Raw genomic sequence first — 16,481 nt, forward strand, 5'->3', positions numbered from 1 at the left:
AAGCGATGGTCGAGGTTGGAAGGCTGAGCAGGAGGGTGGCTCAAAGCGCGGTTGGCGGTTGGGGTTACTCGAGGGGATTTTGGACGCGTCCCATGGCAGAGAGAGGGCGGCCGTGTGAAGAAGAGGCGGGAGTGGGTAGGGTAGATAGAGGAAGACGAGCGCCAGCTGTGTGGTTGGGCAGATGGGCAAGATGCACCGACGTTGCACGACCGTTGGTGGGTGGGAGGACGACGATCGGTTCAACGGCGCGTCAAGACGACAGGAGCGAGTGGATGGTGGAGGGTGGAGGGTGGACGGTGGACGAGGAGAGCGAGAGCGAGAGCCAGCGGTAGGGAGACGGGAGGTGAGGCTCGCAGGCAGGTAGGCAGGCAGGCAGGGTGCAAGGCGAAGTCAGGTAGGGAGGTGGGTAGGTGGGTAGGTAGGAAGGTAGGTAGGAAGGTAGGTAGGTAGGTAGGTAGGTAGGTAGGTACTTGGAGCTGTGAGGTGGATGTGGTGGTCACCTCAGGTCTGCACTGCAGTGGGTGGTGGGTGCCATGGCAGGGAGCGGGCGTGGAGACGGGAGACCGAGTCAAACAGCTTCCTGGATCCGCCTTGCCGCTTCGAGAAGGCATGCCGCAGCAAAAGCGCATCCGTCCAGCCAGGCTCGCCGCTTTCTTTTTGCGGCGCTCCCAAGGCCCATCCCTTGATGTCGTTCCAGTCTTTCTTCGCGCTACCTGTCACATTACTTACTTCGACTTGGTCCGTCCTGAAGGCGTCCAGCGCGGCCCGCAGACGCCAGTCGGAGCTGTTGGGCGCCCCGTGCTGAGAGAGGCTTTGCACTCGAAGCCAGGAGCCATTTCGCATCTTATGCTCCCGGAAATCTGTATTCAAATCCACGACGGAGCCGGTGTGGCCCCTTTTTACAAGCGCCATGTTGTTGATAAATTGGCCTTTCCTTTTTTTTTCTTTGGGGGGTTTTTTCTTTCTTTGTTTTTCCCCCTCCCTCCCCCCTCCAAGGCTGCTCGCCCGCTCCGACCCTCCACTCTCCACCCAGCTCCCCGACTCCTGGAAGCACGACAAGGCCGCCATTCGCCGCCACACGCAGTTCCAAATCCACGTCAGCGTATCCCGCCCCGGCTCCGTTCTGTCGGTGACGAGCTGCAGCCACCGTGTGTCCGCCCGCTCGTCGCAGCTCGACCCTCAGTTACCTAAATCACTGCAAAATAGACACAAAAAAAAAAAAAGAAAGAAAAGGCCAATGCCATGATTTTATATCGAACCGCTATCTAGCCTTAGTTTCTACATGCTCTTGCCAGGTTGAAAATCGAGCCAAAGCAATCAAAGTTTTGGAAAAAGTCCCCGTCGCCGCCGCCGCCGCCACTGTACTGTGGCATGCCCACCCTGGACAATTCAGCTCCGAGTGTCCCTTGTCAGCAAACAACCCTCAAAACTCCATTCCTTCTCTGCAGACATAAAACAAGAAAAGTGCTTCATGCAGCAGTTGCCACGTTGGGAGCAACCCCCTCTGGCCGCCCATGTGGTCCCTGTCGCCGCCTTCAACCAAAGTGAAACAGCGTCTGCTTCTTGTTTCGGTTACCCTTCTTCTTGGATCCGGGGAACGTTTCCTCGTCGGCCGCCGCACCCGCTCCCGCTGCCTCGCTGCTAGACCCACTGACGCCCCAAGCGTTGACCGCAGGCGCTGGCCCAGCGATGCTGCGCACTGCCCTACCGTTGTACCCAGGCGTAAAGACGGTCGACGTCGGTTTCTTCGCCGCCGGTAGCGCGGGAAATGCGTCCTCAGTCTTCTTTGCGAGATTAGTCCCGGATGATGCCCGTGAGGCCACTGGCGAGGGCCTGCCCGATGATGCCGCCGACGACCCCCAACCGGTCGATTGCCCTCGGCCGGTCCGACTCGACGACGCCGCACCGTTGCTTGACAGCGGCGGAAACAGGCTTGAGCTTGACATGTTGGAACTGGAACCTTGGCCCGCGGATCCCCAGCTGCCCTTTTGGCTGACGGCAGACCGCGACGATTGCGCCGTCGAGCTCTTGAGCTTCAGGACCCTCGACCCTCCCGCCCCGGCGGCCGAAGCCGCGCTCCCGCTCCCGCTCGCGCTAGGCAGGGATGGGTAATCTTCGTTGATCGCCTTCCAGTCGTTCCAAGCCTTGAGCAGTCCGTCCCGCTTGCCTGGAATCTCGAAAATCTCTGCCAGTTCTTTCACCAGCTTGCCCAGTTCAGCCGAGCTCGTGTCGAATAGGGCAAAGAATCCTTCCACCAGCTGCGCCGCCGTCATCGACCCCTTCTTGTAGAGCGACACCTTGTTGCGGAATTCGGCCACCTTGGTCTGATCGTTGCGGAGCATGTTCAATGCCCTTTCCGTGACGGCATTGTGCCTAAGCCTGCGAGCCTGTTCTTGAGGCGTTTCTGTCGCCGGCGACGCCGTCCTGCCCGACTCTACCCCGTCGCGAATTGCCAGGGACGACAAGGACGGAAATGCATCTTCTGCGACGGGTCGGGGTGCCGTCACCGTGGGTGGCTCCTGGGCTCTAGGCGGCGGCCTAGCCGCAAAGGCGTCTGCAGGTGCCGATGTGAGTTGGCCACCAAAAGTCCTGGAAGTTACCGATTGCGCGCTCTGGATCGCCATTTGCCGCTGGTACGCGAGCTCGTCCCGGCGGAGTGGTTGTGCAGAAGACTGGGGTAGAGGCTCAGCGTTAGGATCGCGTCCCCGCCCCCGCCCCCGACCCTGTCTGCCACCACGATCCTCATGAGGTGCGCGAAAATTAAATCCGGACATGTCGACTCTGCGAGCGTCTCTTCGAGCATCTTTGGACAGTCCATTGGGGTGTGCCTCCAGCTGGTGGGCCTTGAGATCCATTTCCGACTCGAACACGACGAACTTCTTCTCCAGACACTCAGAGTCTGGGCACATGAAATGATCTTTCTTGAAATGGACCTCAAGTGCGTTGTAATCGACGTAGTATTGCGGTTGGCGTCCTCCGTTCCGGCGGTCGCAGATGTGGCACCTCTCATGCTTGTCGCGACAGTGCATGTACAACTCGTCATCGCCGTAAAATCGCTGTCTGCAGAAACCGCACTCTGGATGTCCTTTGAAGCCGCTCTGGTCAACGGCGCCAGGATTGTCATCCCCAAACTTCTCGTGTTTGCGCAATTCGCTGACGGTGAAAAGCTCGTGCTCGTGAGTAAACACCTTTTTGTTTCGAGTGCAGAGGTCACACATGGCCCTGTGGTGCACGCTTTTCACATGGCGATGGAGGTCAGGCCACCCCAAACAGGCAACATCACAGGACTCGTCAGGACAATTGTATCGCAGCAAGAGGACTGTGTCCTCGCAGATGTCGGTGCTCTCGTACTTGATTCCCAGGTTGTTATCGGTGCTTGTAAGCTCGCTGGCGGTAAAGTCTTCGAATCGTTTGTTTGCGTCGTCCGTGAAGATGACAAAGTCGGCGGGTGTCTGGCTAGTTGTCAGCATGATCTATCAAGCAAAAAATGCAGGACACTAACACGACAGTGAGCACAAGCTTTGTTCTTGTAAAGAGCCCTCAATCTCAGCGAGCAAATATGACAAGTGCGGTGGTTACAAGGCGCAATGGACTGATGGACAACTGGCGATGCGCAAATGAAGCAGATTTCGGTTTCTGAATCTTCTTCACAATCTTGTGCTAGTTGCTTGCCCTTCTTGCCTGTGACTTCCTCCGAAGTGGGTGGTTGCGTCAAGCGTGCGCCGAAATTTCTGCGATTCGCATTTTGGCTGGACGTGTTTGCAGTCTCCTCGGCGGTAGCAGTCCTGTGCGAGTTTTCTGAACGTCCTCCTTTATTTCCACGGCCGCGCCCTCCTCTACGGCCTCCTCGACCTCTGCTCCCTTCGCCTGTAGCTGGAGCTGGATCCTCTGCACTTCTACTGACGCCTTGGGCTCGTCCTTTGCCCCTTCCCCTGCGTCCAGGACTCGTCGAATCGACATTAGCAGGAATAGACATTTCGGTGGTAGCGGACATGTTGTGGGATGTCTTTTAGGGGGCGCGAGAGACTGATCGACGGCAAGTGGGGGATGGGGCGCGTTTGTAGCAAAGGTGGGCAGAGTTGGAGCCAAGGGAACAGGTGTGCAGCTCAGCAGGACCCCAAGAGTTTGAAAAGAGCGGCGACCAGGTCAACGTGGGCAGAGACGGCGAGAAAAGACCGGGAGGTGGGTGAAGGCGGGAGTCCACAAAGGTGGTGTTGAGAGGATGGCAGGAGAGAGTTGGCGGAGCTCGAAATTGACTTTCGCGACGGCTGTGATGACGCGGGGCAAACGATCATCGCCAGCAGTCTTGGCGCGGCCCTACTTGCGTGCATGCTGCTCACTCCCTCCCCCGACAGCTCAGCACAGCTCCCCAACTCGAGATACCCCTTTTACTGTAGGGCTTTTGCTCGCTCCTAGTCCTTCGTTCGCATTTCTATCGGGTTGAAAGGGCTAGCTCTCCAGCATGCGTGGGTAAGTGGCCGAATTCTCTTGCCATGTTTCCCCAAGCTGACAGTTGTTCCTGTTTCGGCACAGCATTCGCCGCAACGCCCTCGAGAAGCTGGCTTCTCTCTCCGCCAGCTCGCCCGATGCCGATGCGCGCACCTCCGATTTCACAAAACTCTATAGACTTTGCCCTGCTTCTTCTGTATCCAATGGCGTCCACGAAGACGAGTCTCCAGCACACAATGGCGCTTCCAAAGTGCCTATGGTACATTTTCCAAACCAAAATGCCTGGCAACCGCTTACAAGCAACAGAGCCTACCAGAGCTTGAGACCCTCCTCGCGCTATGCAAAGCCGCCCCTCTGGTTGCGGATAGCGTCACTGCGGAGCAACTTTTGAACCAGCTCGCCCCCTATCTCCCCGAGTCGTTTGCGCAAGCCATTGCGCCTTCTCCTTTTCTTCGGGACCTTGACCCATCGCCTTGGGAAATCCTTACTCGCAACCTTACCTTTGCGATTCTGTCGCTAGGAATACAACACACATCACTGCGCGACACTGTAGTTGCGACAGTGAACAGCTTTGTAAAAGAATGGACTCGATCAGCAGCCACGTTGGCGGGGGAGCGATTGAAACTCGAAGATTCTGTAGACGAAGCGGCCGATGCGCAGCTTTCCCGGATACTGTCTCTGGCCATGTCCATGGTTGGATTTCTCAGCGCCGCCGCGGAGCGCTCGTCCTTGTGGAGTCCGGCTGAGATGGTTGCGCTGATCGAAGCCACAAGAGACGCTCTCTCGGAACAACTCATGATTGCTCTTGAGGCATCTGTGTCCAGTGCGCTGTATGGAAGCCATGCCAGGAAAACTCTCAGAGAGTGGAGGCGATACACCAAACACTACGCTGCCTTGGGACGCCCCCTTGGCGCCATGCTCTTGCATCATTGCTTCATGCAGCTGGTCGCTTCCTGCACCGGCCATATTGCTGCACCGACCGACGATAAATCGCAAGTGATCGACCGCCTGCAAAAAGTTCAAGCTGTTGCTGACAGGACCCTCGACGAGGACGCTGAAACATTCCTTTCTTTGGCCGCTGGCACAGCTGAAGATGAGCTGGAGCGCATCAACGCGAACTCCGAGTACGTGAAGCGTATTGGAACGGTCTGGCAACAGCATCTAGCTCACGCTGTCATGGCTGATGCACTCACAACCTACCTTTGCTGCGCCATGCTCAGTGACGAAATTGCCGACCCAGACAAGTTGCTTGACTGGCTCGAGTCCACTATCACGGATGACATCTTGGCCGCTGATGAAATTCTCGCATCGACTGTCCTCAAGGCAATGTCAGTCTTGGGAAGGGCATCTCCTGACACTGCATCGCACCTTTGTCGGTCGCTACCCCGTGTCATTGTTCAGGGAGGTCTTAAGGAGGGCGTCTCCACAGTTGCTGCTGACTGTCTGGCAACTGTATTGATGGTTTTGCCGCAAGATGCAGTGATTACCACTCTCTACAGCTTGGGCAACGTTCTGAGCAACAAGATTGACCGTGCAGCGCCAGGAGCTTCTCAGATGAATGGAATTGGCAAGGGCGGCGCAAACCGCAACGTTCCAACACCTCATACCGGAGGTAGCCACATCTCCCTGGCACCAGCTGACGTGGATGAGCCTACCCATGTCTATGCCACAGTCATACAAACGATCGTTGGTGTGGCCACCCGCTGTGAAGACCAAAAAATATCGGAGCTCGCCCTTTCAATGCTTGTACAGAAGATTGGACGAGTCAGCGCCTCTGTAGATGCGAAAATCATCACAGAAGGTGCATTTCTTGGTGCTCAAGCCGGGGCAACCGAACTCAGATCTCTTCTAAAGTTGTATACTAGGCTTGCAAGAGATGGGATTGAAAAGGACAACCATCATATTGTGGACGCTGTAAGTTCTTGTTTCCCATCTTTTGGTCAACTTGCTAAAAAGAGCAGGTGATGAAAGGAAGGTGTCACCTTTCCAGGCAATTCAAGGTCGGCCAGTCATTGTTCAACGTATATCTTCAATGCATGCTCGAAGACATTGTCAGCAAGGGCGATGCCCATGGCGCTATCGAAGGCACTCACCTGGCTGACACAGAGATTTCTGCACAAGAGATTGCCCAGTTGTTGGCACCTCTCGCGATCTTGACATCAGAAAACGCCAGCACTGCAGAGGATTACATCGAGGACGAAAACTTTACTAGCCTACAGCGCGATGCTTGGTTCAACGTCGCTGTCCACGGATTCAGTTTGACATCACCCCTTGGCAAGAGATATCTCAACGACCTCCGAATTTTGGCCCAGCACAGTCCTACTTTGATCACTGAGAACCGGACTGATCAGCTTGAGAGCGATGTCGAACTCAATACAGTCTTGCGTCGTGGCAAGAGCGGAGAGCACGTTATTGAGCAGAAACGCCGGCTCATGGAACTTTTGCCCTCTTGCGAGGCTGACATCAAATCGTTGAGCTACCCAGAGGCTGTCTTTTTGAACACAGTGCACTTGGTTGAAGGCCTCCGTGCAAGCTCCGGGGATTGTACGAAGATCTTGAACTACTTTATTGATCCCAGACTGCGTGGAAAGGAGATTGGCAATTGCATGGTTGCCATTGCGGAGGCTGGAGTCCGGTCCTACCTGACGAAAACGCTCTCCGGAGCCTTCCAGGCCTTCTCCGCGCCGTATGTTGCGCAACAATTGGCGGTTGTCTTTACTGGATGCTGTCACAGAATTTCGCAGGCGCAAAAGGTTGCCATTCACTGCGCAGACATCATCATCCAACAGATTCCTTCTGCGCTTTGCCAAAGAACGTCCCTCTTTGCTCTGTTGGAGCTTCTCACCATGATGTGGGCCAGTTGTTTGGAGCGCGAAATCGACGAATACGAATGGACTTCGACATTCAGGTCTCCCGTGGAAAACATCTCGATTGAGCTGTCAGACAACTACAGCTTCCGCCGCAACACGCTGATCCAGCTCCAGAATAGAGCCCGCGTTTGGGTTCTTAGCGTCATGGACATTGCACCGCTGGACATCAAGGGTTTGCTTCAAACCTATCTTTCGGATTACGACGACGACGGTGCCTATGGACATGTTTCGCTTGGGCGATCCTTTGCTCTGGAAATGGGCTCCGTCATCCCGTCCACTGACCAGCGCCTTGGAGCCATTGACCGCGAAAGGGAACTGAATATCAATACAGCCTCGGATTTCGTTGCTCAGTACACAAACCGCCAAGAGTACCGATACGTCGAGACAATCTCAGACCACAACGATGCTTGGCTTCGTTTTGGAAACTCTGCGGACCCCTTGATGCGCAGGGCAAACTTGCAACACGACAGCATGGAGGCAGCCCGCCTGGTGCTGGCTGACTTGGAACAACGAACTCTGGGCAACAAGCATGTTTCCATCGTGGAACTGCGCGACGTTCTCCGAAGAGCTGCGGCACTGCTTTGCCGAAGCCCTCGGGATGAGTGCGCTGTTGCGCACCACGTGATTGGTGTTCCGTTCGCGGTGTTCAACAAGCAATCCATCAAGCTTGGTATCTCTCTATGGATGAGCATCATCAAGGAAAATCCAAGAATGGAGTCTCGTATCTTGGTCGAGATTGCTGAGAACTTTGAAAAGACTGTTCGCCGGAGACTAGGGATGTTCAATGAGTCTTTCCACCATGCGGACCCATTCTATCTCAAACAAGAATTCGCGCCATCCGATCGTGTTGCAAACATGAAGAAGCAACAGCACGCCTACAACCTGATCGCTCCTCATTTCCGCCTGTTGCAGTTCCTCGAAAGCCACTTTAGTGCCACCCGTCTTGGAAGTCCCCACGTCGAAAAGGTCTACCACCGCCTGATTCATATTATCCTGTCTGCCATGAGTTACACTACCAATCACCCGTTGACTCGCGAGGCTCACCTCCATGTTGTTCTTCTGGGTCTCAGGATCCTCCAGTTCAGCACAGGGATGAGCATTGCAGCCCAGTGGCGTTTGAAGGATCGCATTCTTTCTGCTGCATTGGCCTGGTTCAAGCAGAGACCAAGATGGTCTTTTGGTGGGAATCGTCTGCAAATCAAGGCCGAGGGGCAAGCTTTGATTGACATCCACAATGCCTTGCAGAATGTTGCGGCTGTCGGCCTCAACAACAACGGCTCCAGAAAGAGCCTCCATGCCAAGCAAGAGTTGCTCCTGTTGCTCCTCGCAAGTGAGCACTACCGTCTGATGGTGTGGCTGTTCCCGCTCGAAAATGATCGAAGGAGCCACATGATGCCGGGACAGTCCAACAAGCCGCCTACGGACGCCGTGCTTTCTGGCCTCTTGAAGACTGCATGGGCAGAACACCCACACTTGGCGGTACAGCTCGCCGCCCGGTACAACTCGCAGAGACTAGCGAACGAGGTCAGATGGCTGGTCTTGAACTTCCCCGAGAAGGTCCTCGACGAACCAGCTGCTCTCGAGATCATGCTCGGCCGTACCCTTCCCGACGACATCTCGTTCCAGCTTAAATATCTGATGTACTGGGCTCCTGTGAACCCCATCACGGCCGTGACGTACTTTTTACCTGCATATGGCAACCATCCCTTCATCATTCAGTACGCCATGAGAGCCCTGGAAAGCCATCCTGTCGATGTGACATTCTTCTATGTTCCCCAAATCGTCCAGACTTTGCGATACGACGTGCTTGGATATGTGGAGCGCTACATTATCGAGACTGCCAAGTTTTCTCAGCTGTTCGCTCATCAAATCATTTGGAACATGAAGGCCAATGCCTACAAGGACGAGGACGCAACAATTGTAAGTTATGTCTTGCAGCGACGAATGTAAAAGCTAACCTTTGATAGCCTGATCCTGTGAAGCCCACTCTTGACAAGGTGATGAAAAGTCTCGAAAATAGCTTCAGTCCCAAGGATCGTGAATTCTACGATCGCGAGTTCTCCTTTTTCAACGAGGTCACGGGTATTTCTGGTAAACTCAAGCCCTTCATCAAGAAGTCCAAGCCGGAGAAGAAGCAGAAGATTGAAGAGGAGCTCCGCAAGATCAAGGTAGAAGTTGGCGTCTACCTTCCGAGTAACCCAGATGGAGTGGTGGTTGGCATCGACCGAAAGTCTGGAAAGCCGTTGCAGAGTCATGCCAAAGCTCCGTACATGGCCACATTCCGCATTCGCAAGGATAAGAATAGCGAGAGCAATGATGGCCAATCGGAAGACCTAACAAAAGGCAAGGAAGACTCGTACGAAGTGTGGCAATCGGCCATCTTCAAGGTCGGAGACGACTGCCGTCAGGACGTCTTGGCTCTGCAAATGATTGCTGCTTTCCGCGGAATCTTCAACGACATTGGTTTGGATGTGTTTGTCTACCCTTACCGGGTCACTGCCACTGCTCCAGGCTGTGGTGTCATTGACGTTCTTCCCAATTCGATATCACGCGACATGCTTGGCCGTGAAGCTGTCAATGGCCTCTACGACTACTTCGTTTCGAAGTATGGCGGCGAAGACTCGATCAAGTTCCAAGAAGCTCGCAACAACTTTGTCAAGAGTATGGCTGCCTATAGCATCATCTCGTACCTCCTTCAATTCAAGGATCGTCACAACGGAAACATCATGATCGACGATGCAGGTCACATCCTCCACATCGACTTTGGCTTCTGTTTCGACATTGCCCCTGGTGGAATCAAGTTCGAGCGTGCTCCCTTCAAGCTCACCCAGGAAATGGTTGCCGTCATGGGTGGCTCTACGGATTCGCAGCCATACCACTGGTTTGAGGAGCTCTGCATCAAGGCATTTTTGGCTGCTCGTCAACATTGCGAGCACCTGGCCCACATTGTCATTGCCATGCTGGATTCCGGCTTGCCCTGCTTCAAGCCTGAGACGGTACAGCACTTCCGCGAGAGGTTTGTGTTGGATAAGACAGAGAGAGAGGCTGCTGAGTTCATGCGCTTCTTGATCAGGAAGAGTTACAACAGCTTGAGTACAGGACAATATGACCGCTTCCAGTTGTTGACCAACGGTATTCCGTTCTAGATTGGTGGCTTAGGGACAACCTTTCCTTCACGGCTCGGCTGATCTATTCTTCTCGCCCATCCCTCTGTACAAATTAAAATAATACATCTTGCCCAATTGCCCTTGGACTGGTCAAGTTGCTGTGCTTTCGATCATTCTTTCAGAACAGCTTGGCCCCCGGGGATGAGGCAATGCCAGTGGGCCGTCACGCCGTTCGTCTTGGCCAATCATGATCCGGGATCCCGATGACGACATCCGATGCCGGATATCCGAGCAGTGCACCGGTAGGTCTGTCACTAACTGATATCGACAGGTCTTTAAAACTTGCCGGCTTGACTCTTGCAGCTCTTTCGTAACTAAAGCATTTCTCGGCGATCCCAAGGGCTGTGTCGTTGACGACAAGCCTCCAGAAGTTTCCCAACTGCCACCTTGAACTGCCACATTTTAAACACCGGAGGACGTTTATCAACATCACCGTTCATATCTTCATCAAAAGCTTGGGAGCATACTCGCCAACTGAAATGGCCACTTTGAAAACTGTCCAAGTTCCTGGCACAACAACGCCTCAAAAGGACCCAACATTCCGCGTCTACACCTCTTCGCAAGCAGCAACGTACGCTCAAAATCGCGGGTCGTATCCCAAGGAGCTCTATGAGTTCATCCTCCGTCGCCATTCCGATACAGGGGGCGGTTTCGCCCAACTCCTCGACGTCGGCTGCGGGCCAGGCAACGCCATGCGAGATCTCGCGCCACACTTCGACGCTGCGACGGGCTGCGATCCGGGCCACGAGATGATCGCCACAGCGGCGAAATTGGGGGGCTCAACGCGGTCGGGCGCCGCCATCAGCTGGCGCGTCAGTTCGGCAGAGGAGCTCTGGCAGGCGTCCGGGCTCGCGGAGGCTTCGGTCGACTTGCTCACCGCGGCCACGGCGGCGCACTGGTTCGATATGGCGCCGTTCTGGAGGGAGGCTGCGGCGATCGTCAAGCCGGGCGGCAGCGTTGCGCTATTCGCGAAGACGCGCATGTATAGTCATCCTGAGAATCCAGCGCATGAGGCTGTGCAGCAGGCTCTGGATGATTATGAGAAGAATGTCATTGGTCCGCATATGATGCCCGGGAATTGGGTGTTGCGCCGCTTCTTTGCCGATTTGGAGTTGCCCTGGCAGTCGGATCCGACGCAGATGGCGTTTGACGAGGCACGATTTGAGCGCTATAAGTGGAATGATTACAGCTTGGACGGTCCTGATGGGAAGGACTTTTTTGGCGGCAGTCAGGTCGTGCCTTTGGAGCGCCTGTATGATTTGCTGTCAACGGCAGCGCCGGCGACCAGGTGGCGCGAAGCGCATCCTGAAGACACGGAGACGGAGAGGGATTGTGTTAGGGCTTTGACGACGAGGCTGAAAGAAATCTCTGGCAGGGATGAGTTGAGGCTGACGCAAGGCCTTGCATTTCTGCTCTTCAAGAGGGCTGCTAATTGAGAAGAATTGGGGCCGTGATAGGCTAAAAATCCCCACACTTCTCAGCCTCGTCAGTGACGATAAAGAGCGAAAGATACCGGAAACCGAATCAATCCTTCCCGCAAACTCAGTCTTGGAAGACACTTGCTCATATAAGTAATTCGCCGATGTCTGCAGCCAGCTCTACTCACGATGAGACTAGACCGAGATGCGCATCTAAAATCAAAAAATGGGCAGATGCGATGCACATCCTCGGGATATGTGGGACGACCTGCAACAGTAAGCTTACAGCGCGGCGCTGTGTAACGTTCCCAAGATCCAGAGAAATCACGGGTATATAGAGAACTCAGCCTTGGGACGTCTGCTGGCTTACACGACTATGCTCACGTTTCTCTTGTCCCCTCATTCGGTTTTGACAACTACAAGTGATTCTCAATTTTCAGTCGACTGATCGACTTTCTCCAAATTTCTCCCTCTCTTCGGCTCTTGTACGGACCGAGGCGGCGAGTCTGAAAACATGTTTCCAGATCCGGACTATCAGCGTCGTCCAAAACCCCATGGAAGCGAAGTCAAGCAAAGCAGAGAGGATGCAAGCCTACCTTGGGCGCGAAGATCACGAAATGAACCTCTTCTTCCAAGAGTCACAATGGTACCTCCTAATAACGTAGCGCCTCCACCAGGGCCGTTTGGACCATCAGAGCCTCCTGTACCAAGAGAACCTCGCGCGAGTGCCTTCCGGAGGAATAAGGGTAAGGTCAGGGTCCAAGCCAAACACCCAGAGGCTAATTTGGCCAAGTGTATCGGACCATACCCGAGAAACTCAGAGACGGGGTTTTTCATGTTGGAAAGGTTTGGCCCAAAGTTCGATGATTAGAGGTCTTTCCGTCTCTGACTATTGTAGATCATTCAGATCAGACTATTCCAAGACGAATGGGATGACCAAACGAGGAGGATACTCGAAAATGTGAAGGAGCAGCCCCGCCTTGTATTTCGTCGGGGCGTCATCATAGACTGCGGCGAAGAAACGTTGAAATGCCTGTAGGGTCGTAGTTGTGGCATCTCTGAATGAGTCGCTGACTGTCTCCAGGGCCATCAAAACTTACGGAGGTCAGGCAACAACGCATCCAGATGTCCGTCAGAGGCAGGAAACACACGCCATGGTGTACTCTTCTCGACAACCACCACAACTTCTTCCAGGGGAAGAAAATCTAAAAGATGCGATTCAAGCCGCGCCTCTTCACCCTAGCGAAGGGTTGCCCGAGACAGCCCGTCTGGATTACAGTGCCGCTTTTCTCGTGCCATACGATCGTCCCGTGCGACACATAGCCGTAATCACGGAAGACAGCCTAAGTACGCTCCGACTGGATTACGCAAAGTTTGTGAATTATGAAGGTCTCCGTGGGAATGACAAGACTTGGGGCCTCCGCTTCACGGCGTCCAGTGAATCTCTTTTTGCTGGGAGCGAATGGAGCGCAATGCCATCCGAATCAACCGAGGCTACATCAGTGTTTGAACACAGTCGCTCTGGAAGCATTTCGTCCCAACGCTTCGATTTCTCATCCACATTTCAAAAACCGCAAACTATCTCGGAACCCCCTCCACAAAGAACGGAGTTGGGTGACTTCGAAGTCGAGGAGCCCATGGAGGAGGAAATTCCCTCGAAGGATCTTCAGCAAACCATTGGCTCGGGCCAGACTAAAGCCCTTGAATTTCTGATCGAAAATTCACCCGAAACATGGAAGAAGTCGAACTTTGCCTGGATCGAAGAAATGTTGGAGATGGGATACGACGCACAAGAAGTCGCAGAATTGCTTGTCGAGAAGGCTCGCGACTCACCATGGATCTACTCTGAAAAGCACGAGGATCCGACCTCCAATCTAAAAGTAGATTGGCATAACGATTCCTGCCCCCACGCAAGTTTGACCGAGGCCGCTGATGAACCCGCGCCTTCCGACGAAACTGAGTCCTTGCCGCCAGCTTCGAGTATTGCTTCAAGCACTGAGATCTCGGACGTCGCGAGCACGGTCGAAAAGCTCTGTGGCCTGGGAGGGATTTTTCCTTGGTCACGGTATGCGAATGACTGTTCCGGACAGGCCTCGTTCGACCTTGACAGACAAGAAGTCAGCCTCTCACTTCATCCGAGCTGGAAAAATTTACATGAAGTCATGCACAATTTGTGTTGCGCTGCCAGTCTTCTCCAGGAAGCTCATCTCTGTTGTGACAGTTTCACTGTCCTGGTTCGTAAGGGAAGCCCTCGTGTGAAGATGGTCCGAATTCTATTCTCATACTTGATGGACCTCTGCGAGACAATAGAAGCAGTGACAAATCCTGAAAAGAAAAAGGGATGGAATGTCACAGACCCTGAACTGCAGCGGCACTATTCCGAGTTTTGCTGGCTGTTCTTTGATCCTGCGCCCAGATTTCGTCGAAAAATTGAGCCTGGTGCACAATTACATGTATTTTGCTTGATTGTCCAGACTCTGGCTGTTGGTCTTTTATCTTACTCGCAAGCTCACATCACACCTCTCAGGCCTTCTTTTTTGGATACAGATATCCAAAGTATCCGGTTACTTGGACACGAAAAGCTCGGCAGCTCTTCTGACATTCTGGCAGAGCCGGTCAGATTGTCATGCATATCCGATATGCTCCAGGGACGTGTCCTTGTGTTTCGATTCGCGGAAATGGAAGCCGCAAATCCCAGACCACTCTTGACTGCGTTCCCGGAAGACATTCTCAGCACCTGGGGTCCCGGATGTTACTTGACTGTGCCCGGAAGAGAGACTCAAGGGGAATTGTATGCAATGCGCATCAAGGGTGGCACGATAACAGCATCAAATGGACATGAAAGCATGTTGCATTGGTATCCGACCATTTGGCTCCAGATCCCCGACCAAAAGTTCCGGAAGGACGAAGAAACAGTGATCGGAGCGGACACTGGAGCACTGACAACCATTAAAGAAAATTGTCCCAAGACTGAAAGAGAGATGTTCGACCAGTGCAACGGCATTTTTAGTCACTTGGGAACTCAGCCCAGTCACTTGCAGCTCATAGAGCATCAAATAATGGCCCAGCTCGCCTTGCCCAATGCAGGAACCGTGCAGTATGGGCAGGTGTATCGTCCTATACCTGCTACGACAATCAAAGAGGCGGAGCTTAATCAGATCAACCCAAGCTACACTTTTTTGAACTCATTTTGGGGTCTGCAAGTCAGCTTTTGCACCGGAGTTGCTAAGAGAGTTCGCATGCGAGAGCTCATCGCTGATATGCTGTCAGTCTACGTGGCAAGAGGGCGACCGAGGCCATCGTGGTTCCAACATGAAAAGACCGAGATCATCGACGCCTTCCGAGATGAAGAAAACAAAATAAACCTGGAGCAGTGGCTGGCTCAAAGACCCCAAAATCACCAAGACTACCTTTGGGATGCCATGAGAGAGATTATCGACCTTCTCAAAGTCACCGGCATCGATAAGTCTGGTGCATTGTCAATTGCATGGGTCATTCCGGACCGGCAGGCCCAGTGCTTGAGAGTTGAATGCGAGCGCGAAAGCTACTGGGCAAAGGTCTTGACCGACTCGAGCTACTGCGCAACTTTTGCGTACTTCACTTCGGCCTGTCTTGAGACAGAACAAATCAAGTGCACGGGACCGACGGCTTCTTGGCCATTGAAAACCCCAGTCCTTAGCACTGCGGTTTCACTGCATCAAAAGGAGAAAAGGCCAGTACCAGTCACCCAGCTGGAATTCCAAAAGGACGATTTATACTTCATTGGGAAGTCCAAGCTTCGTCTACAAGTCAAGGTGGAGAAAATGCCTAAGAACGACGGCGTCAGGCTTTTACTACTGCGAAACAAGCCCTTGACGATACCATCACAGATCTCGCGTCGAATGAGTTCGAAAGGCCCAAAGAGGCTCCGTGAGAAGACAGATGGCAATGCTCCGGCGCATCCAGTGCTAATATTGACGGGAAACCATCTCTTCGGCTTCACCCGATTCAGTTCCGTTCATACACACTCTTCTGACGTCTCCCTGACCAATACTCCCGCTGTCATGTCACGTAATTGACCGGAAAGTGCATGCGGCCTGGAAGTCTGGGGCTCTCAAGATGACGGCGCTACACAAATTTAGGCAATGAGCAAAAGAATGGGGCAACATGAAGAAGAAGAGATGAAAGAAATGGGGTTATTTTGATCGGCAGGCTACAAATGCGGGCAGGAGATTGTGAGGATCTTGCGGTGACGGGTGAATTGTGCGGAGGATTTCCCCGAGTTGTGATGCAACATTGATGGAGCCTGCTGGAATTTACGCGCTATCGATGTCTGTAATTCAAGAAGAAGCCGCAATGCCCATTACACCTGCCGGAACATCAAACACGGCCCAAACGGGGACGTCAAGTCGCAAACATCAGGGTAAAATCATATACGGAATTCCCCAACCATGAGTTCTTCCGCGCACAAATACCACGCTCTTATCTAATCGTCCATGCCAAATCGAAAGAAACCACTGGCTTTTCGCAAAAAATCTGACTGCAAATCTAGATGCATGGTTTCATCGCTCCCAGAACAATGGACGACATCGACAAGT

At 53.6% G+C, this 16,481-nt stretch overlaps 4 protein-coding genes across 4 annotated transcripts; 3 read left to right on the plus strand and 1 right to left on the minus strand.

The window, feature by feature from the left end:
* Positions 1-1,224: 1,224 nt before the first annotated feature.
* IWZ02DRAFT_441548 (zinc finger protein) lies at positions 1,225-4,237 on the minus strand. Its single transcript, XM_066766921.1, has 2 exons — positions 3,503-4,237; positions 1,225-3,452 (listed from the first exon to the last, which is right to left on the minus strand). Exons 1-2 carry the CDS (start codon positions 3,992-3,994, stop codon positions 1,536-1,538), a joined length of 2,409 nt encoding a protein of 802 aa, XP_066625944.1. The 5' UTR covers positions 3,995-4,237; the 3' UTR covers positions 1,225-1,535.
* A 125-nt stretch (positions 4,238-4,362) lies between these two features.
* IWZ02DRAFT_124579 (uncharacterized protein) lies at positions 4,363-10,715 on the plus strand. Its single transcript, XM_066761524.1, has 5 exons — positions 4,363-4,470; positions 4,534-4,708; positions 4,756-6,363; positions 6,411-9,239; positions 9,287-10,715. Exons 1-5 carry the CDS (start codon positions 4,463-4,465, stop codon positions 10,463-10,465), a joined length of 5,799 nt encoding a protein of 1,932 aa, XP_066625945.1. The 5' UTR covers positions 4,363-4,462; the 3' UTR covers positions 10,466-10,715.
* Positions 10,716-10,965: 250 nt separating this feature from the next.
* IWZ02DRAFT_429813 (S-adenosyl-L-methionine-dependent methyltransferase) lies at positions 10,966-11,922 on the plus strand (the record flags this gene model as incomplete). Its single annotated transcript, XM_066766012.1, has 1 exon — positions 10,966-11,922. The coding sequence occupies one exon, from the start codon at positions 10,966-10,968 to the stop codon at positions 11,920-11,922; it is 957 nt and encodes a 318-aa protein (XP_066625946.1).
* Positions 11,923-12,761: 839 nt separating this feature from the next.
* On the plus strand, positions 12,762-16,171 carry IWZ02DRAFT_124582 (uncharacterized protein). Its single transcript, XM_066761525.1, has 2 exons — positions 12,762-12,939; positions 12,989-16,171. Exon 2 carries the CDS (start codon positions 13,059-13,061, stop codon positions 15,960-15,962), a length of 2,904 nt encoding a protein of 967 aa, XP_066625947.1. The 5' UTR covers positions 12,762-12,939; positions 12,989-13,058; the 3' UTR covers positions 15,963-16,171.
* Positions 16,172-16,481: the final 310 nt, after the last annotated feature.

This window comes from Phyllosticta citriasiana, assembly GCF_038021145.1.
Source record: "Phyllosticta citriasiana strain CBS 120426 chromosome Unknown IWZ02scaffold_2, whole genome shotgun sequence".
NCBI lineage: Eukaryota > Fungi > Ascomycota > Dothideomycetes > Botryosphaeriales > Phyllostictaceae > Phyllosticta > Phyllosticta citriasiana.

What these genes read in the sequence shown, in the direction of transcription:
- IWZ02DRAFT_441548 (XM_066766921.1), bottom strand. Translation starts at nt 3,994, where the DNA reads ATGTCCGCTACCACCGAAATGTCTATTCCTGCTAATGTCGATTCGACG. An exon ending in AAGCTTGTGCTCACTGTCGT is followed by an intron (nt 3,453 to 3,502) that starts GTTAGTGTCCTG and finishes ACAACTAGCCAG; the next exon opens with ACACCCGCCGACTTTGTCAT.
- IWZ02DRAFT_124579 (XM_066761524.1), top strand. An exon ending in GCGCTTCCAAAGTGCCTATG is followed by an intron (nt 4,709 to 4,755) that starts GTACATTTTCCA and finishes TACAAGCAACAG; the next exon opens with AGCCTACCAGAGCTTGAGAC. An exon ending in ACCATCATATTGTGGACGCT is followed by an intron (nt 6,364 to 6,410) that starts GTAAGTTCTTGT and finishes TAAAAAGAGCAG; the next exon opens with GTGATGAAAGGAAGGTGTCA.
- IWZ02DRAFT_124582 (XM_066761525.1), top strand. Translation starts at nt 13,059, where the DNA reads ATGGTGTACTCTTCTCGACAACCACCACAACTTCTTCCAGGGGAAGAA.